Source organism: Pygocentrus nattereri, chromosome 10, assembly GCF_015220715.1.
Source record: "Pygocentrus nattereri isolate fPygNat1 chromosome 10, fPygNat1.pri, whole genome shotgun sequence".
Taxonomy (NCBI): domain Eukaryota; kingdom Metazoa; phylum Chordata; class Actinopteri; order Characiformes; family Serrasalmidae; genus Pygocentrus; species Pygocentrus nattereri.
The window spans coordinates 20,459,716-20,478,259 of NC_051220.1; the positions used below are offsets into that span (position 1 = coordinate 20,459,716).

General features: G+C 38.1%; 1 protein-coding gene across 6 annotated transcripts in view; it reads left to right on the plus strand.

The window, feature by feature from the left end:
* The window catches only part of evla (Enah/Vasp-like a), a 71,168-nt gene that overhangs the window by 19,246 nt on the left and 33,378 nt on the right, over positions 1-18,544 (plus strand). For 5 of the 6 annotated variants that reach the window (XM_017694404.2, XM_037542063.1, XM_017694402.2 and 2 more), the window contains exon 2: positions 18,173-18,341. In XM_017694404.2, the coding sequence (XP_017549893.1) occupies positions 18,173-18,341 (169 nt within the window). Of the gene's footprint in view, positions 1-11,231; positions 11,331-18,172; positions 18,342-18,544 lie in introns of those variants that run through there. The other variant, XM_017694403.2, reaches the window with a different exon arrangement.

An 18,544-nucleotide genomic window follows, 5' to 3' on the forward strand; every position in this document is an offset into this window, starting at 1 on the left:
TTGTACTAATGAGTGGACTTCTGAAGATGGTTTTGGTTCTAGACACAGCCCAGGGCTTCAGGAAGAAGTTAAATAGCTGGAGCAGGTGTGGCAGATTGTGGATGAAACTAGACTCTGTAGAAAATAACGATCTTCAGGGTTGGTAACCACCGCCCTACGGGGTGCAGACCTAAATATGGTATCTATCTGCAAATATTTTCACACAGTTTTTGTTTATTTGCTAAGTTGAACATATTGGAGCACAAATAAAACCTGCCATGTAAAATGTGCCAACATTTTTACACAGGCCACATTCAGCAAATAATCCATACTTGCATTAAAATGTGCAGTGTGTCGTCTGTAGAGGATCTGTAGACTTAATTACACAAACATGTCATTTGGTCACACTTTTGCATATGACTGTAGATATAAGGAATGTATTGATGTGTGAATTGTGGGCCAGTACTGATATCCAATATTTTCCATACTGATGTTGATGCATAAATGCAGAAACTGGAAATAAATCCACCTCGATAACCGTCACAGAAAAATATAACATTGAGTTATAAAGTTGTAAATGCATTAAGGGAATAAAATATAGATATTTTGGAACAGTAGCTTAGTGTCACCTAAGACATTCTGCTCTTTCAGTTCAGCTTCAAATATCAGTTCTCTGTCCATTACTATTCATTTTGGTCCTTGGTCCATCTAATTATTGGTACTGATATGATTCAGATATCATCATGAGGCATCATGTAAATAAGTTTGTCCATCAGTTTTTCTTTTTTACAGTGAGAAAGAACCAGTGAAACAACTTCCAACAAATGATGGCCTATTCATTCATGGTGCATTTTAATCAATGCTTTTTTGAATTGATTAATTGCAACAGCCCAACATGGATTACAGCTAGACTTCTCAACACACTGTGCTGCTGGTCTAACATTGCTGCTGATAGTGTCTCAACCTGGCACGTATGTGTGTGATGCTTACTTATCACTACAGCGTTGCTCTTTAATAGTGAATATGGAAGTTTCATGGTTGTTCAGTGAATCTTTAGCAAGATCTGTAAAGGCCCATGTTTAATTCAGGCTGTTACTGAAGAAAGAACAGCTCGGGGCAAATGCTTTCGGATCAGTGCTTCTGTTGGAAAGATGAGCAGAGCGGCCCGAGTTACCTCCAGCAACAGAACACAAGACACATGTCTGCTACCAGTACAACAGAGTCATTATGCAGTTTCACTCAGAGCTAGTAGTCACCTTAAAGAGCCATAGTTACATGATTAGGTGACAAATGAAAAAGGGGCTCTCAATAATCTAAATGCTATCTCTTAACAGATAGTATGAAATGCTATTTTTGTAGTTATGCCAGCATTTTTACACAGGTTTACAGTCTATGCAGACTTTCACAGAATCAGTGAATTAACCTGAATTTAAACAGTTGTGTTTTCAAAGCGAGCACTTTACCATTGTATTAGTACTAGGGACACTCTGATTTGGAAAGTGTGGACTGATGCCATTAGCCAGTAATGTTCATTTTATATACATAATTGTTTATGAAATGTAGAAACTGACACTAAATTTGCCTGCATTATCATAACAGTCAAGTGTAAGAGGGTTAGGAGTGCAGTAAAATGAATAAAATGGGCATGTTTTAGCACAGTAGTCTGGTCTTCTGGAGAACGGTAAATACATCATCAAATGTTGGCTTGAAATATTGGTAGAATCTAATAATCATCAATATCTTCCAATACGGGTATGATTCTAAGATCATGGTGCATCCCTTATTAGCACTTAAAGTCATGCATGGCTACATTTGATGGTTTAATATTTTTGGGGGTTATGCCTTGATATTACAGAACAATGTTTGTTTATGTTTATTTATTTGACAGTGCTGCACCTGTAAAGTATAAGGGCTTCTAGCTGAAGCTCCCTGCAAAACATCATGTCATATATATATATATATATATATATATATATCCAAAATAGTAACTTTACAGACCAAAACATTCTTGTTTTGTGCATATATTATATATGACACCCCTAAGCCATAACTATAAATATGTTACTGTTTCAATTTTTTCATAGTTTCATACTAACTAATAGTATGGTTTTTACAAGAGATGTCAAATGATACACTGGTGGAAAACGAGTGTAACAGCAATACAGTTTAAAACTGTGATACACTGTTAAACTAGTTGCGAAGTTTTGAATGTCTTTTTATCTTTGAATATCTTTTCGTTAGTAAAGATGTCTTGGTGAAACTGCACATTGAACAGCACTGAAAAGAACAGTTAATCCCACAGTGAATGCTTAGATTAAATCCAGTATTACAAAACATAGCAGACCTTTCTGGGGATGAAATGTTTAGTTAAGCTCATAAGCGTAATTACAAAGCCATTAGGGCAGTGCAGCAGTGCTGCCCTTTGGTGTCGTGGTATTAGAGTTGTGCTAGTAACATCAGTAATGTAGATTTTTTGGGGGGTTGGGGGGGGGTACATTGAGTCACTGTACAATGATGTTAAGTGCTGCTCTGTGGTATGCTTAGCGATTGATATTCAGTGCTCACATGGACTGTCTTGAAAGTCTTTAAGAATGAGCTGCAATCCAGTATGATCCCCAGTGTTTTATTATTGAGGCACAAATAGAGGCACCAGAAATGTCATCTTTAAGAAGCTGTGGCCTTCTTATCCTACCACTGTGAGAGCTTATAAATGACTTTTAAAATGCCACTGGCTAAAAAAGGAGCTGACTCTATAGAGAATTTTAAGATGAGACTATAAAAGAAGATGATAGGTGCTTAGAAAAGACAATGCTGACCCTAGTTGCTCTCCACAAGCATATGCAGTAAATCTAGTTTTTCAACCAAATCTTTGCAAACCAGACACTCTGATGGTAGCTTAGATCCCTGAACATTGCCAAGAACAGCTTACTTTGAGAGGAAGGGGCCCTTTAACTGTTATGCAAATAACCAGCCTTAGAGCATTGTTTGTATTTGTCATATAGGGGCAGCCGATTTTCAAAACAGGGCTACAGCTGAAACAAACCCACATCAGTTGTGGCTAGCTTAGTGTGAAAATAATATCCGACACTCTGCACCTGTGTGGAAGAGCATCTGAGGTTCTGTCTCTTGTCTAACACACCTGTATTGTCCAGTTGATTATCATGGATGGTCATTTGGATGCAGTTCCCTGCAGAAAAAGCAACCTCTTGACTCAAAGCCCACATCTAACAGAAAACAATAGACAATTGTTGAATTCCATAAATAAACATTTAACATGCGTGACTACAGAGCATGAGTTTGAAACTATAACCATTACATCCTAACACAGTGGTGCCTAAACCCTTTGTTTTGGAGGCCAAAGTGCAACGTTTGCAGTTTGCCAAGGGCCAAAGAGTGAAAAACGAAAAAGAATGAAACGAATGAAAAAGTAGGTAGGTTTGAATTTAAATGTTAACATTTATTTTGTAACATTACATTTTCTTCCCTTAAGAAATTCAATTTGCAGAACATATTATAGACCACATTGAAGGATTTTTTTTTCATTATTTGTGTTTTTGAGAGTGGACTTTACACATACAAGAAATATCAATACTATATTATGATGAACACCACCTTTATTAGAGTAAAAATGGCTTTTTTCCCTTAAAGGCAGCTGTTATTCTTTTGAAAAACATATTGCTATCTAAAGATTTACAAGTAGATATACAGCATTTTAAACATGCATACAGTAAGGCTACAAGATAAGTCGTATTTATGTTGTCATTGTGATATAGGCTATATGTTTACATGCTAAACTCATTAAGGGCCATAATGACAGAATAGATCAGATTACCTCTTACATTAGGCACCAGAATTACACAATTAGATTGACGGGAACGTACTGTCACAACAAACCTGCATCACCATAAGACGTTTTTATGGAATAAAATAAATTTTACCGCTGTTCAAAGAAAAACACGTATCTCAATTTTTGTCGATTTTTATTGTTCTACATCATTTGAGATGGCTGCTTGAATTAAGATCTCTTTATATTAACTTGCTTAAGAAGTTTTCTCCTGTAAAGACATACTGTTTATGTATGTATATGTAGTTTTTTTTTGTAATTGTGTGTTTTTTTTCTTGTTTGCGGCACAATCTGTCATAGGCACACTATTTTAGTCAGGATTTAATCACTTTTTCTCTGTTTTTCGTGATATGAATCACCTTTATCACACTCATTATATTTCCGTATCATGCAGCTGTAAACGAGAAGGGGACGAGAAGTTGGGACTAGGAGACCTTTTTGATGCACCAAGTCAAACATCCCTTTGAGCCAACTTTGGCCCGCAGGCCACACTTTGGGCAGTCTAATAATACAGGTCATGGCATGAGACGAATGCAACAGAATGTCTTACCAAAGCTGTTCTTATGAAGTTTCATCCAACTTTTGGACACTTGAGCAGCCTAGTAAAAGATGGTTCTGGTTACATTTGCTTTCCCCATGGTTTTCTGGTATCCCTATGCAATCAGACAGGAGCCTGGGGAAAAAAACTCCACCCACATCACTACACTGGTAATAACAACTGGTAACTATTACCACCAGATCCTTCCTTTTGGAGAACTAGTCCATCTCTGAAACAATAAATTATACCGATGTAAAGCTTCATTTAACTTTGGTTGAAGAATTCATGAAAGTGCTCTACAAAAATGATTTTTGTATAAATGTTTACTTCAGCAGCTGCCCATTGGTTTCTATTATGAGTGTGTTTTAGATCAGCTGGTTTTCTGTTCACTGATGTTACTGTCTTTCGTAATGAACTACATTATACATACATTATAAATACATTATAGATGAGATAGAGATTAGTCTCAACAACACTGGAGTCTCTATAATGTGAGACTTAGATTGTTTTGAAAGAAATGCCATTCTCTTTCAGCTTGAAGCAAACATATGCAGTAATGACCTCTTAATGAGGCCTTGGCCTGATTCAGTTCAAGAAAAAGCATCGTGGTGACTATTTTAGACCACATTAAAAACCTCACAGATTGGGTGTTTTATCATCTACGTCTGCACTGCACTGCACTGTTAGCTGTTGTGCTTTTAGCTAATCAGTAGTTGCATATACAACAGCCTCAGTGTGATTACTGCTGCAGTGCACTGAATTCCCTTCAGTTTGACGTCATCACCATTATTCCTTGGCCAAGGGGAGCTTCTTGAAAATAGTTAAAATATTCCCGCTTGGCTCTTATTAGCATCGGTTTTCAATTAGCCGCTCTCTGGGTATGTGTGAAGATTGCTGTGGTGCAGGGCTGGTTAGGCCCTGGTTAATTTAAATTGAGCACTGGAAGGAGTTAATGATCTTTCAGGAAATCTGCCTGTAATCCAGATCCCTGCCCAGCTCTGCATTCTTCCCTCACAGCTAGCCAGTGATTTAGCTTTGCTCTCCTCCCAAAAATGATTACTGGCCTACAAGCTAAAAAACACACGGCGTGTTCCTGCCACAAACTCCGGCTCTGTTGCTGACTAATAACAGGGAAATTTTCAGACTTTATCTGTTTTACTGAATTTCACAACACTCAGTTTGCCTTGTTTTTGCCAAGAGGTAAAAATAGTGCTAACCATAATTTCATGTCTGCCTGTGTTTGCCCTCTGAGCGGCATATGGTGGGATTATTTTCCTTAGTATGGAAGTTTTGTGAAGTGGATTTGGTGGCGTATGTACATGTTCAATCCTCCTTAATGGGATTAAGGCCGAAGATGTTGCATGGATTTGTCGACAGCAAGTAATACATTATATAGGATGGAAGTATCTGAGTCCTCTTTCATTTATGTATTTTTTAATTTATTTCTCTAGAGTTTTTACGAATCATGGGCCAAAGGGAGAATACAGATCAGATATCACCTTTTTTTTAACTGTCAACCAGTGCCATGTGACTTGAAAGTAAAGACAGTAGCAATATTTTATATATGTAGCTTCATATTTATAAGTAAAAGTAACAGAGTTATTTTGGAGCATTTTTATTGGTCCATTCATTATGAAATATTCACACAATCTGAAGGGCAGCTGGCATTTTATTAATTACTAATTAATAACGGTGAGTAAGACATTTCTAGTCATGAAAAAAGTCATATAATAAATCAGAAATTTTGATAAGCACATTAGCTTCTGTGTAACATTGCACCTTTTTGTATTTAAGAGCCGTGTGCGTACTTGTCAATGTAGTCCTAATAGAATGGTGACAGTAAACCTGCAGAAAAAGGATAAAAACCATGAACCATCCTGTCCTTAACCCTACATATATATATATATATATATATATATATATATATATATATATATATAAAGTATTATGATCATTGTTTACAAATGTCTGCCAGTATTTTATTTATTTAATTTTAGGCAGTCCGAAATCTGTACATGTTTATTAATATGTCCCATTAGATGTCATGTCAAACACCTGTGAGTCCCATATCAGAGTGGTTTTTACTGCACGCTAACGCTTTACAAAATGCACATAGTTCCTGTAGAGTTGATGATGCAATGCATCACATTTAACTGTCCATTCAGGGAGTTTTCTAGTGCATATGTACACAGTTTAGATGCTGGCTGATTATCTTAGCAACCATTTTGGTGGGCTTGAAATGTCATCAAGTGAAATCAGTGCTCTGGTGAGATGGCTTATTGGTCAGTAATGATGGACGTTACTGTAATCCGAATATTTTTGTATCAAATTTGTCTGAAATTCTCATCCATATTAATTACATATTACAAATGATCTATTATGTATTACGTATACATAATATATATAAAAATATACTGTCATATATTTTTATGTGTGAGCTCAGTGATCCATACAAGTGTTTAGCCGCCACAGCGTTGGACATCTAACATAATGTAATTGGGATTTAAGCGGCCATGCGATTTGTGCCTGTAAAGCTATTTTTGATTACAAAAGACCTGCCCAATCCAATAATGGATATTATGCAACCTAGCGTGGGCTGTGGTCAGACAGGGTAGTAGCCTAAGGCTGGGCTATTCGGGCATGTTCCACTGACCTGGCCGCTCCATACGCTCAGACGGGCAACAATAGGCCTCACCGCAGCATCGCCTAGCAACACTGACCTCACCCTGCCCCTCCTCCAGCTGTTTCTATGGCAACGCTCACACATTCCTATGGATCTATCAGTTTAGGCTTCATGTGAGATTGCATGACTCTGACTACCCTCAGTACAGCATCCCTCTTAACCAGAGCCCTTTGTAAGTAAACTAAACAAGACAAAGTGCACTCAGCTACTGTTGGAAATGGCTAGAAGGTCTAAGTTGGGGAAAAGCCTGGCCAGCTGTGGACGTGTAAGGAGTAAAAACAGTGTAGGGGATCAAAGGTCAGTAAGGACTCAGACTTTTGGCCTTGTAACAGTGTGGCCTTTTTTGAGTGACTTGTCCGTCTACGCAAATGCATACACTATCAATACAGCTTTCGGAAATAAAAATAACTTTCAAAACAGCACACATAAATTCACAACTGTGATGCGCTCATCTTTCTCTTTTGGGGCTCTCTAGTTTTCCATCTTCACTCATCATTGATCAAAACTCAACATTTGGGTGCATCTTGTTTTGAATTGCCTTTAGTTTTTTTTCCATTGCTTCCACTGCTTTATAAGATCACTATTTTGCAGAAGGAAATGCTACATTTGCTTTGAAATAAATGTAGTATTAATGAGCCTAAACAAACTGTGTGGTATAAATGTGAGTTATTTGGAATTACAATGTTGTAACACAAAATACTGAAAACTGAATCTGTCACTAAGCTCAGAATCAAACATTGTATTGAACCTGACAATATGCAGTCTTATGCAAAAGTTTGGGCACCCCTTGTCAAATTGAGTTTTCCTGATTTTGTATGTGAAAAAAGTTTACGCATCCTCCACAAAGAAGACACTTTTGTTTATGTGCTGAATTTAACATATTGGTAAGAAAATAAAACAAAATGTGGCATAACATAACAGTCACGCTCACAAGACAGGCTACCCTGGTGAATATGAGCACAAAATACCTTCATTGTTAGAATAATAAATGCATCCCAAACCTGAACTTACCTCAAAGAACCCAAACCTTAAAGAATTATGGGAAGCTTCACTCTAGTCCTACAATACTTTTATTATTTAAGATTATGAGCTTCCTCTGTTTATTAGTGTTCCGGAAGCGTGACTGTTGAGAACCGACAATGATATCAGTCAGTAAAGTATAAAAGTATACTTAGTATAGAGTGTTTTAGCCCAGACTGCGTTTTGAATGAGGTATACAACAGGGCAGCCAGTCACAAGATCGGTCTTACACAGTAGCAAAAATGGCCTATTATAAAGGATAAAGAGATGTTGGAAAATGGTTGTCATAGAATTAATTCTGACCTTCAAAATTTTCATATTGGTCAGCCTCTATTTAATGCTGTCATTTGTTATACAAGTGTGGACATGATTTTAAAAGAATTGTTCTCTTAATTAAATGTACACATTTTTCCCCCACAATTGTTTTCAGTGGGCCATTATTTAAAAATGGTCTCTGTCAGTATTGCTATCATAACATGGTGGTCAATGTGCTATGATGAATAATGTTACTTGGACTGGCATGTATTATGATACATACCGGTATCAAACATTCAGCATTGGGTTGGAATGTAAGGGGAAAAGGCTTTTTTGTGAGCTTCAAAGTGCTATTTTAAGAGGAGGATAAAAAACAAATTAATTTGTGATGCTGTGTCTTTTTTTAAATTAATTGTTGAATTAAATGGGTGTCTAATGGGTGTTTTTGTTGTGGCCTCACAGCTTGTAACACTACTGATTCAGAAATACTCTGTCTTCACAAGTTGTGAAAAGTTTAACTTAGGACACATTGATTAGTCATGAGAGACCATTTGGAGCCTGATGGTAGGTGTAGTTTGCTGTTGACTTGTAAACCTTTTCAATACCTTTAAGTGTGTTTATGTGCACAGTATTTATGTTCTCAGATGACATGATTTCTGTTTTAGTCTTGGGCTTTCGGTGTTGACTGCAAAGCAGCTGAGGTCATGTTTTGAGCAATGCTTTTCTGGTAATGCTGGTATTTATAGCCAGCTATTACTAGATGTGCTACTGGTTGTCTCACAGCTCTGCAGAGCTTTTGTACATAATGTTTATTCCATTTAAAACAGGCAGCACAGTCACAGTTACATTGCTATCAGTTAATCAGACTAAAGCAGCAGGAGCAAGCAGAGGAAGCAGTCTTAGCTTTGTGCCTATAAATGTACCGAGTTTCTGGAAGCTAGGAACTGTCAGGTCACAGCATGTGATGATTGAGAGTCGTCAGTAGAGAGGAGGAGGTGTGTATACTTTATTTCAGAGTGGCCTGGAGGAACTGAAACCTGGAGGGAAGAGAGGAAGCCGCACAGGCTGCGTGCCGTGCTGCCATTCTAACTTCAGACTGACTCCACAAATAGGCTTCATCGTAAGCCGAGTAGATGGATAGCAGAATGAAGAAGTGAGAATATGGATAGATAGCTGACGTTGCCACTAGTTTATGCTTAAGTCATATAAAATACAGGACATATTAGTTCATTTTCACACACATGAAGTGTCTCAATATACAGTTTGTGTTTATGCTTATGTGAAACCTGTAAATCAAGCATGCAAAGGTTTACTGTATGGGATTACAGAAGAGAGCTGCATGTGGTTGAAATTCTCTCTCCATCACCAACTGTTCCTCACATCCCCAACTCTGCCCCCAACCTATCCCTATATTTTAACACCTTCCCCTCCCCATTGCCCCATTACCCAACACCACCCCCACCACATACCCACGTGCCCAAACAGTGTCACTACCTTTCCGAACATATTCCCCTGTTGTCCCTACATACAGAATTGTGTATTATTTATAATAGAATTATTACATTTTTTTATTTAATTTGTCCGTACACTTAATAGTTTAACAGTCTCCCAGACTTTATTGTCTCTAGAAACACAGTCACATCGCTTATTATTTGGTCGAACGATCTCATATTACCACACGGCCCTGCTGGTGACATCCAGTATAAATAAAATAATGCCTGGGCACGATGTATTCATGTGTAACAGTGAGATCCTAATGTGTGGCCACAATTAAGTAAGGCATGGGAATGAGATAATTAAGGCTTGCCTTATTAAGCTGTGGTCAAGGCTTAATTACCTCATTCCCACGCCTTACTAAGTCGTGTCGATGTATTACTATCTTGTTCCCATGCCTTATTAAGTCGTGGCCACAACTTGATTATTTCATTTCCATGCCTTTCTAAGTCGTGGCTATGCATTATCTGTATTTATTTAGAATGTCACCAGCAGGGCTCCATGTATTGCAAACTAGCAAATGAAACAATCTAGAGTTTGTTCATTCTGAGTATTGTGTTTAGCTTATGAGGTTTATCAAAAAGATGAATTCAAATCTGAAATTCATCTTTTTGAAATGGTAGAATGGTAGAAAATCCTGTCAGACTATCTGTGTCCCCAATGTACATATCTGGAGCTTTACATTCACATTACATGCATACATAATAAATTGACCTCAGCTGCTATAAAAAGTGCCCACTTCCTTACTATTTCCACAGGAATTCCATAGGTTATCCACATTCTTGTCCCCATTTAAGTTTTGCCCTCACACCTGTGGATTATATATTTCATAATACTAATCCAGGTAGATGTAGTTCCAATTTCTACATTCCTTTGGCAGATATGTACATGAAAAATATTGGATATTAACATCGGCCACAATTCCCATATTGGCACTGGTTAGCATTCAATGGCATTTTCTAGAACTGAATTTTTGCCGTTACATTCTCTTAAAATTCCTTTTGACAGGAAACTCAATAAAACCATTCTCAGAACAAGCACCTCCAGCCTAAGCACCACTTTTAGAGCTTTCAGAGTGAAATATACACTAAATGTGTATGCTCTTACAGTGTCTCTCAGACTGAGGTTTGAAAGGGTCTGGTGGTTTTGGGGTGTACAAATCCCCAGGTTAGAGCTGATTGACTACATATATGTACATGTGAAAAAGTATATTAAAACTCAAGTACTGGATTGTGAAAATATAATATAACCCCATACACATGTTGTATGTAGTCTATAATGGTATGTAGTAATCTAATGTCGTTTGTTTCTAAAAGTGCAATGCTAACACTTTCACATACTCAACATATTTCCTGCAGACTCCTGTGTGCTTCCTGTTTCTACTTTGGTGGGTTTTTTCTATTGTAGTCCAGCTTCTATTCAAGCAGTAGACTGCCAGGGATTATTGTCCATGTAGGCCCTGCTGCGTTGACGTTTAGAGCGCGTGTATGCTTTTTGGATACAATGTCACTTAAAGGGTAAGTCTGTTAATAATTTGTCTGTATTTTTTGAGTCAGTAACAGTTCCCATCAATGGTTTGGGTATTGATGCAGTGTACCAGATTTGAGGTGGTGTTGGATGTGATCCACTTGGGCTGAAATGACGAGGTTGACTCCGGGTGGCTCAGTTGGAGCTCTGTTGGAGACGGGTGTGGTGGTGGGTTTGTGGCGGGAAAAGGCAGGGTGGATGTTTCACTCTGCTTAACTTAGAACATCACAGGGAGCAGCTCCACTTCTTGAGAACTGTTTTCATCTTTAATCTCTTCTCGAGCATCTGGATGATAATAATATCCAGACTTCAAGCACCTTAGAAGTGTACGGCAGCTGTTGAAATTGAAATCACAGTACAGCTGTAGAAGTACAGCTTCTATCCTGAAGGTTGCATGTTGTCACATTGTACTGTATTAAACAAACCTTCTGTCTTCAGAATGGTAACTTAAGATTGTCGCTGTCCAATAAAAAATATGCATCTCTAAAATAGTAACTTTACAGGAGGAGACAGAAATGCTCTTAAAGTAATGTGAAGAAAATTCAATACAAGTAGTTTGGGGGCTCTTCTGTTGGTCCACTCATCATGACATTTTCACAAAATGTAAAGGGCAGTTACTGTATTCAAATAATGAACAAATAATGAAATGGTGTAATGAAATAATGTCATAAGGTTTTGACAATGACAGTATGATTATAGTGATAAGCTTTACTTGTTAATATTTCTGTTATAGTTTAAATTAGGGGTGTTATTAAGATATTAATATATTAAGGCATCATGGCCAAGTTTAGACCAAACTGAAAGTTAAATCTGTACCGCTGCAAGTAAAGTACTCAGAATACACACCGGAAAAAACTTTGCTTGCGTCACTAAACAGAGGCTGAAGCTTTCAATTTCCACACTTTTTTTGACATGAGGAGTGTTTCTTGTAGCTGCACGTTCAGCGGTGGTTTGTTTTCTTATTGTTTGAGCTGCTGTCTAGGAGTAACAAAGTGTCATAGGCCCATGGAAATAACTTGAAAACTATTGCTCTTGAATGGTGCTATAGAATATTGTGGAGTCCTTATGCAAAACTACAAACATGTATTGCTTTTATTTTTGTTTGAGAATGCTGATCCTGCTGCATATGATGTGGCACACATAAACAAACCCAAACCTATCCATACCTGTGTGACTGTTGGTAGGGAAGCAATAATATGGGAAATCTGTGCCAACGCTGTAAATATCTGCTGATGCAGATACTGATGCTGATGTAAATCCTGTATCAAAATCCACTTGGATTAGCATTGCAGTGGAATCTAAACTTAAACTGTACTGTACTGTTGGACTGTAGGTTTACAAATGCAGTAAAATGCATAAAACACAAGCATTTTCGTACAGTAACCCAGTATAACGGTTCAGCCCTTCTGCAGTACAGTAAATAAAGTTGGTTTGCAACATCAGTCATATCTAAACATCTGTCTGATGTTGATGTTTCTTTAGCATTCACTCTGTGGTGTTTTTGATGAGCATTTTAAAGACGTCTGCCAACGTTACTATGTTGAAGACTATTTTAGAATGTTTGGTCAGTGTGCTCTGGTTTTAAGTGACTGGTTTAGCCTTTGAATGACTGGTCAATGTAGGATTTAATAATGCAGTTCATAGTTGGTACTAAGAATCATCAAATTTCACTGGTATTAGTACCAACTGCTGGAATTTTGGTATTGTGACCACTTTAATCTGGATGATTTCACAACCTTTCAAAGCAGATTAGCTCCCTGTGATGGATCACCAACTGCTGCTGCCTTTTGACAATAGAAAGTGTTCTCTGCGAGAGGAAACCCACTTGCTTAGTGCCTTCAAACATAAACAAGGAAAAGCAATTCTAACCATTAACCTTCAAAACCATTAACCTCAAAAAAAACATCTTCAGTTCTTCATTTAGCTCATTTTTTCTCTTTTACTCCCAATATTATTTAAGCCTAGTATCGCATTGGAATAGTTGATATTCTTATGTAATATTCATGAATGAGTTTTTGTGAATCTCAACCAATCAACTTGGCAAAAGCACAGCTGCACTTCACAATATGTGCACATGCAGGGTTGTACAGAGCAAGCACAAGTCTCGCTTTTGCTCATTCTTGTTGCAAACAGATTTTGATTTAGGATCAGGATTTAGGATGTGAGAGTAGATTTAGACCTGAGTAACCTACCACATCATTATGCGATATTTCTTAGGCGTGAACAATTGTTTTCAATGATGCACACTACTGGAAAATCGGATGCTGCTATTTTTACAGGGCACAATGAGAAAATTGATCTTATTAGCTAATTGCCTATGCTATCAGGAGATACAACCAACCAGCTAAATCACATTTCTTGCCTTTGATTTGGTCCCATTGCAGTAAACTTTAATCTCATAGGTTTTACTACTCTCAAAAAAAGTTTGTTTCACCACTCACTGCGTAGCGTCATCACAGAAACTGAGCTCAGTATTGCTGAGTCTTTTTAGCCAATACAGCTCCATCAAATCATCAAATTACAGCCCTTATGTTGAGTTTATATGCTGTATTTAAACAGCCTACAGTTGCTAAACTGTATGTTTTGTAGTAAAAAGCATTTTTATGTAACAAATGCTGTAACGATTGTGGCATCAAGGTTATGTTACACTACAATACTAGAGAAAGCATCTTGCACACTCATGCTCGCCTTGTGAGAGTCATATCATTTGGTTCAGGTCACCAATAATAACTGACTCTTTTGGCTCTCAAATGGCTTTTCTGGCAGGTTTTTTTAATTATAAAATGACCTAAATTAGGATATTACCCGTCATTTCATTTTCAGCAAGTCTTAGTCTACTTAAATGAATACATGCAAAAAGCATTATATAACAATAAAAACATATAAAAAGCAATAAATGTAAAACTATCAAGATGCTACAGTAAGAAATAGCTGCCCAGCAGACTTGCAGGCCAGACTAATAAGAAATACTGGGACAAAGGCACACATTGTGTTGACTAGATAAAAGATAGAAAGACAGATGAAACAACATAATATGTGTGATAATAAGTGAAAGTGATCTTGTTCAGGTAATCATGAGGGGCTTGGGCAATATAGGAAAAAATCTGATTGCTCAATTTAACATCCTCTGACTGAGGAATAAAGAAAACGTTCATATTAGGTTTGTACTCCTAGATTTTTCTGTGTACTTCTGACTACAGAAAATCTTTTCAAATCTCAGCAAAAAGCTTACCGTAAGACCCTGACATGACATTTACAATCTCACAAGCCATGTAACATCCATAAAATGTCCTCTCCCTGCAGCGTGAAGCATTATGAATTTCAGACCTCAAACTTCGCAACTCTGCAGCTCTTTAAATACAGCTGAGCCTCACACTGAAGTGAAAGTTGACTGAGAAGGCTAAGTTTAGCCTGTGTGCTAAATGCTTTCCTGTTCTTTTTTTCTGCTAATTGAACGCCCTGTCAACATATGGACAAAACATGACTATTTAAAGACGTCTACGGGCGCATGGCTCTAATTACTAACTGTGGCCTCTTATCAGCCTATCAACACAGCTGCAGTCCTGCTTAGCTCACCCGTTGCCTGCTTTGTATCATACTGTATAATTAGCATTGATAACTGACACACCCCCTGCTCAGTGTCTTTCAGTGGTATAATTACATTACCATTCCATTGGCCCAGCAGAGGAGGGGTCATTTTTGAAAGGCTTGTCATGCATTTAGGACTTGTGTGCTTGTTTATTTTGCTCAGTTTCACTGCTCCTCCCTCTGGCTAACTGTAGAAGACTGAAACATATGTTGTACCTCTGTTGTGAATCAGTGACTGTTGAGAAGTTGCACAAACACGGTCAAATAAAGCATCCAAAAAAAAAATGTTGCATAATAGATTGAAAAGTCTGTTTTTTTAATACGATGACATGGTAAACAATTCAATACTGTACTTTCAGTACTTTCAGTTCTTTATTTAAACAGACTCACATTGTATTCTACTTATAGACAAATGAAATTAAGCATTATTGGACTTGCATAGACAGATTAATTAACATGTAAAGAATTTTTAAAAAGTTTGAAAATACAACCCCAATTCCAATGAAGTTGGGATGTTGTGTAAAACATAAATAAAAACAGAATACGATGATTTGCAAATCCTTTTCAACCTATATTCCATTGAATACACTACAAAGACAAGATATTTAATGTTCAAACGGATAAACTTTATTGTTTTTTGCAAATATTCACTCATTTTGAATTTGATGCCTGCAACACATTCCAAAGAAGAAAAGGGAGAGGGGCAACAAAAGACTGGGAAAATTGAGGAATGCTCAAAAAACACCTGTTTGGAACATTCCACAGGTGAACAGGTTAATTGGAAACAGGTGAGTGTCATGACTGGGTATAAAGGGAGCATCTCTGAAAGGCTCAGTCGTTCATGAGCAAGGATGGGGCGAGTTTCACCACTTTGTGAACAACTGCGTGAGCAAATAGTCCAACAGTTTAAGAACAATGTTTCTCAACGTGCAGTTGCAAGGAACTTAGGGATTTCATCATCTACAGTCCATAATATCATCAAAAGATTCAGAGAATCTGGAGAAATCTCTGCAAGTAAGCAGCAAGGCAGAAAGCCAACATTGAATGTCTGTGACCTTCGATCCCTCAGGCGGCACTGCATTAAAAACCAACATCATTCTGTAATGGATATTACCACATGGGCTCAGGAACACTTCAGAAAACCACTGTCAGTGAACACAGTTCGTCGCTCCATCTACAAGTGCAAGTTAAAACTCTGCCATGCAAAGCGAAAGCCATATGTCAACAACACCCAGAAACGCCGCTGACTTCTCTGGGCCTGCGCTCATCTGAGATGGACTGACGCAGAGTGGAAGTGTCCTGTGGTCTGACGAGTCCACGTTTCAAATTGTTTTTGGAAATCATGGACGCCGTGTCCTCCGGGCCAAAGAGGAAAAGGACTGTCTGGATTGTTATCAGCGCCATTAATGCTGAAAGGTACATACAGGTTTTGGAGCAACATATGCTGCCATCCAAGCAACGTCTTTTTCAGGGACGTCCTGCTTATTTCAGACAATGCCAAGCCACATTCTGCACATCTTACAACAGCGTGGCTTTGTAGTAAAAGAGTGCGGGTACTAGACTGGCCTGCCTGCAGTCCAGACCTGTGTCCCATTGAAACTGTGTGGCGCATTATGAAGCGCAAAATATGACAACGGAGACCCTGGACTGTTGAGCAACTGAAGTTGTACATCAAGCAAGAATGGGAAAGAATTCCACCTACAAAGCTTCAACGATTAGTGTCTTCAGTTCCCAAATGCTTATTGAGTGTTGTTAAAAGGAAAGGTGATGTAACACAGTGGTAAACATGCCCCTGTCCCAACTTCTTTGGAACGTGTTGCAGGCATCAAATTCAAAATGAGTGAATATTTGCAAAAAACAATAAAGTTTATCCGTTTGAACATTAAATATCTTGTCTTTGTAGTGTAGTCAGTTTATAGTCAGTTGAAAATAGGTTGAAAAGGATTTGCAAATCATTATACTCTGTTTTTATTTATGTTTTACACAATGTCCCAACTTCCTTGGAATTGGAGTTATAGATAAAATTGGTAAAAAAAAGCAACTAAGGTTGATAAGCTGTAATATTTTTCTGTGTTCAGTCCAATAAATACTGAGTGTTCATGACAGACATTTTTTTGCCATAGTATTATTTTGGTATTTAGCATTAGGAATCCACTTGATGCTTCAATATCACTAGTTGGAATTCTGGTATAATGACAATCCTAACAACTAGTACAGAATACACTTATAAACTGGGATGCATCTCCAGGAAGTTCATTCTTATTTTCTGTCTTTCCTTGTTTCTTTGGTTCTTTCTTTCCAACATTATTGGACAGCTCAGCATGCTTGGAGAAGACACCTGTTTTTGCTACCATTGTTCTGAATAATGGGGGGAGAGGGAGGTCCATCCTAAAGCATCCCCACCTCCCCAAGAAGGGAGTGAGACCAGTGATGCTCTCTTGGAGTACTGATCATGGATGGCAATGGTATCACTAGGGATCAAACTGGCAGTAGATACTGGGTAATTTTGATGTTTGAGTATTAGCAAACATTAATGAATACCAGAATTAATGTATAGCCAGAGTGAGCAGCACAAAGCTAGCAGTAAGCGGAGGAATACATTTGGAAACATGTTTTATTCTCAGAAAAAGGAAAGCCTGTAGTTTTCATGTTAGATGAGAAATGGAAGCTGGCTTTTCAGATGTGAGCTAGAGCTACAGCTAACTGGTGCAGCACATACTGATGAGGACTTGCTGTCATGCACAAGGTCTTTTTTCCTCAGTGGATTATTTGCCAACATGTTCTTTGTTAGAGAAATATAGTTCCACTGTTTGTGGATCTAGTAAACATCAGCTAGACGTTTTCAGTCATGTCCTTTACAACATGTTCTTGGCAATGAGCTCATATCCGGGTGCTTATACTTCAGAGTGGCAAAGTGTAATATACATACTGTCCTCCTGTGATGAAGTGGAACGAGACCCGAATACTGGTACCTCCAACAGTTTACTGAGTACTTAAGTACTTGTGCATATTCCTAATCTGGGAGCCCATTTTGGTTATTTATTTGTACAGTCGCATTCTCCTTTGTTTGATCATTTATTCTATGATCTTCAAAAAATATTAAAAAATTAGTGAATATGCAGTGTTTCAGTCCATCTGTATTTTAGGTTCCAAGGTCTCTGGGCACCCCAACCATGTCATGACCCTAAAGACTGCCCGGCATAATTGACCTTTAACCTTTCCCCTCTGCTGTTCTTCTCCACAGTGAACAGAGTATCTGCCAGGCCCGGGCCTCGGTGATGATCTATGATGACACCAGCAAGAAGTGGGTGCCCATCAAGCCGGGCCAGCAAGGATTCAGCCGCATCAACATCTACCACAACACGGCTAACAACACCTTCCGCGTGGTGGGAGTCAAACTGCAGGACCAGCAGGTGAGATTTTGGGCACACTTCCCTCCAGAAACCCAACAGGAAGACGAAAAGTGATTATCTTCCCCCACAGAGTACCACACTCTCTGGAGTCTTTACTTTCTGAGAGCAGTCAAACTGAGTCAGAATTAACATTGTCGTGCCGGTGAATAAGTGTGTTGGAGCATGACAGGTGGCATAACTGTTTGACACTTCATTTCTTCGAA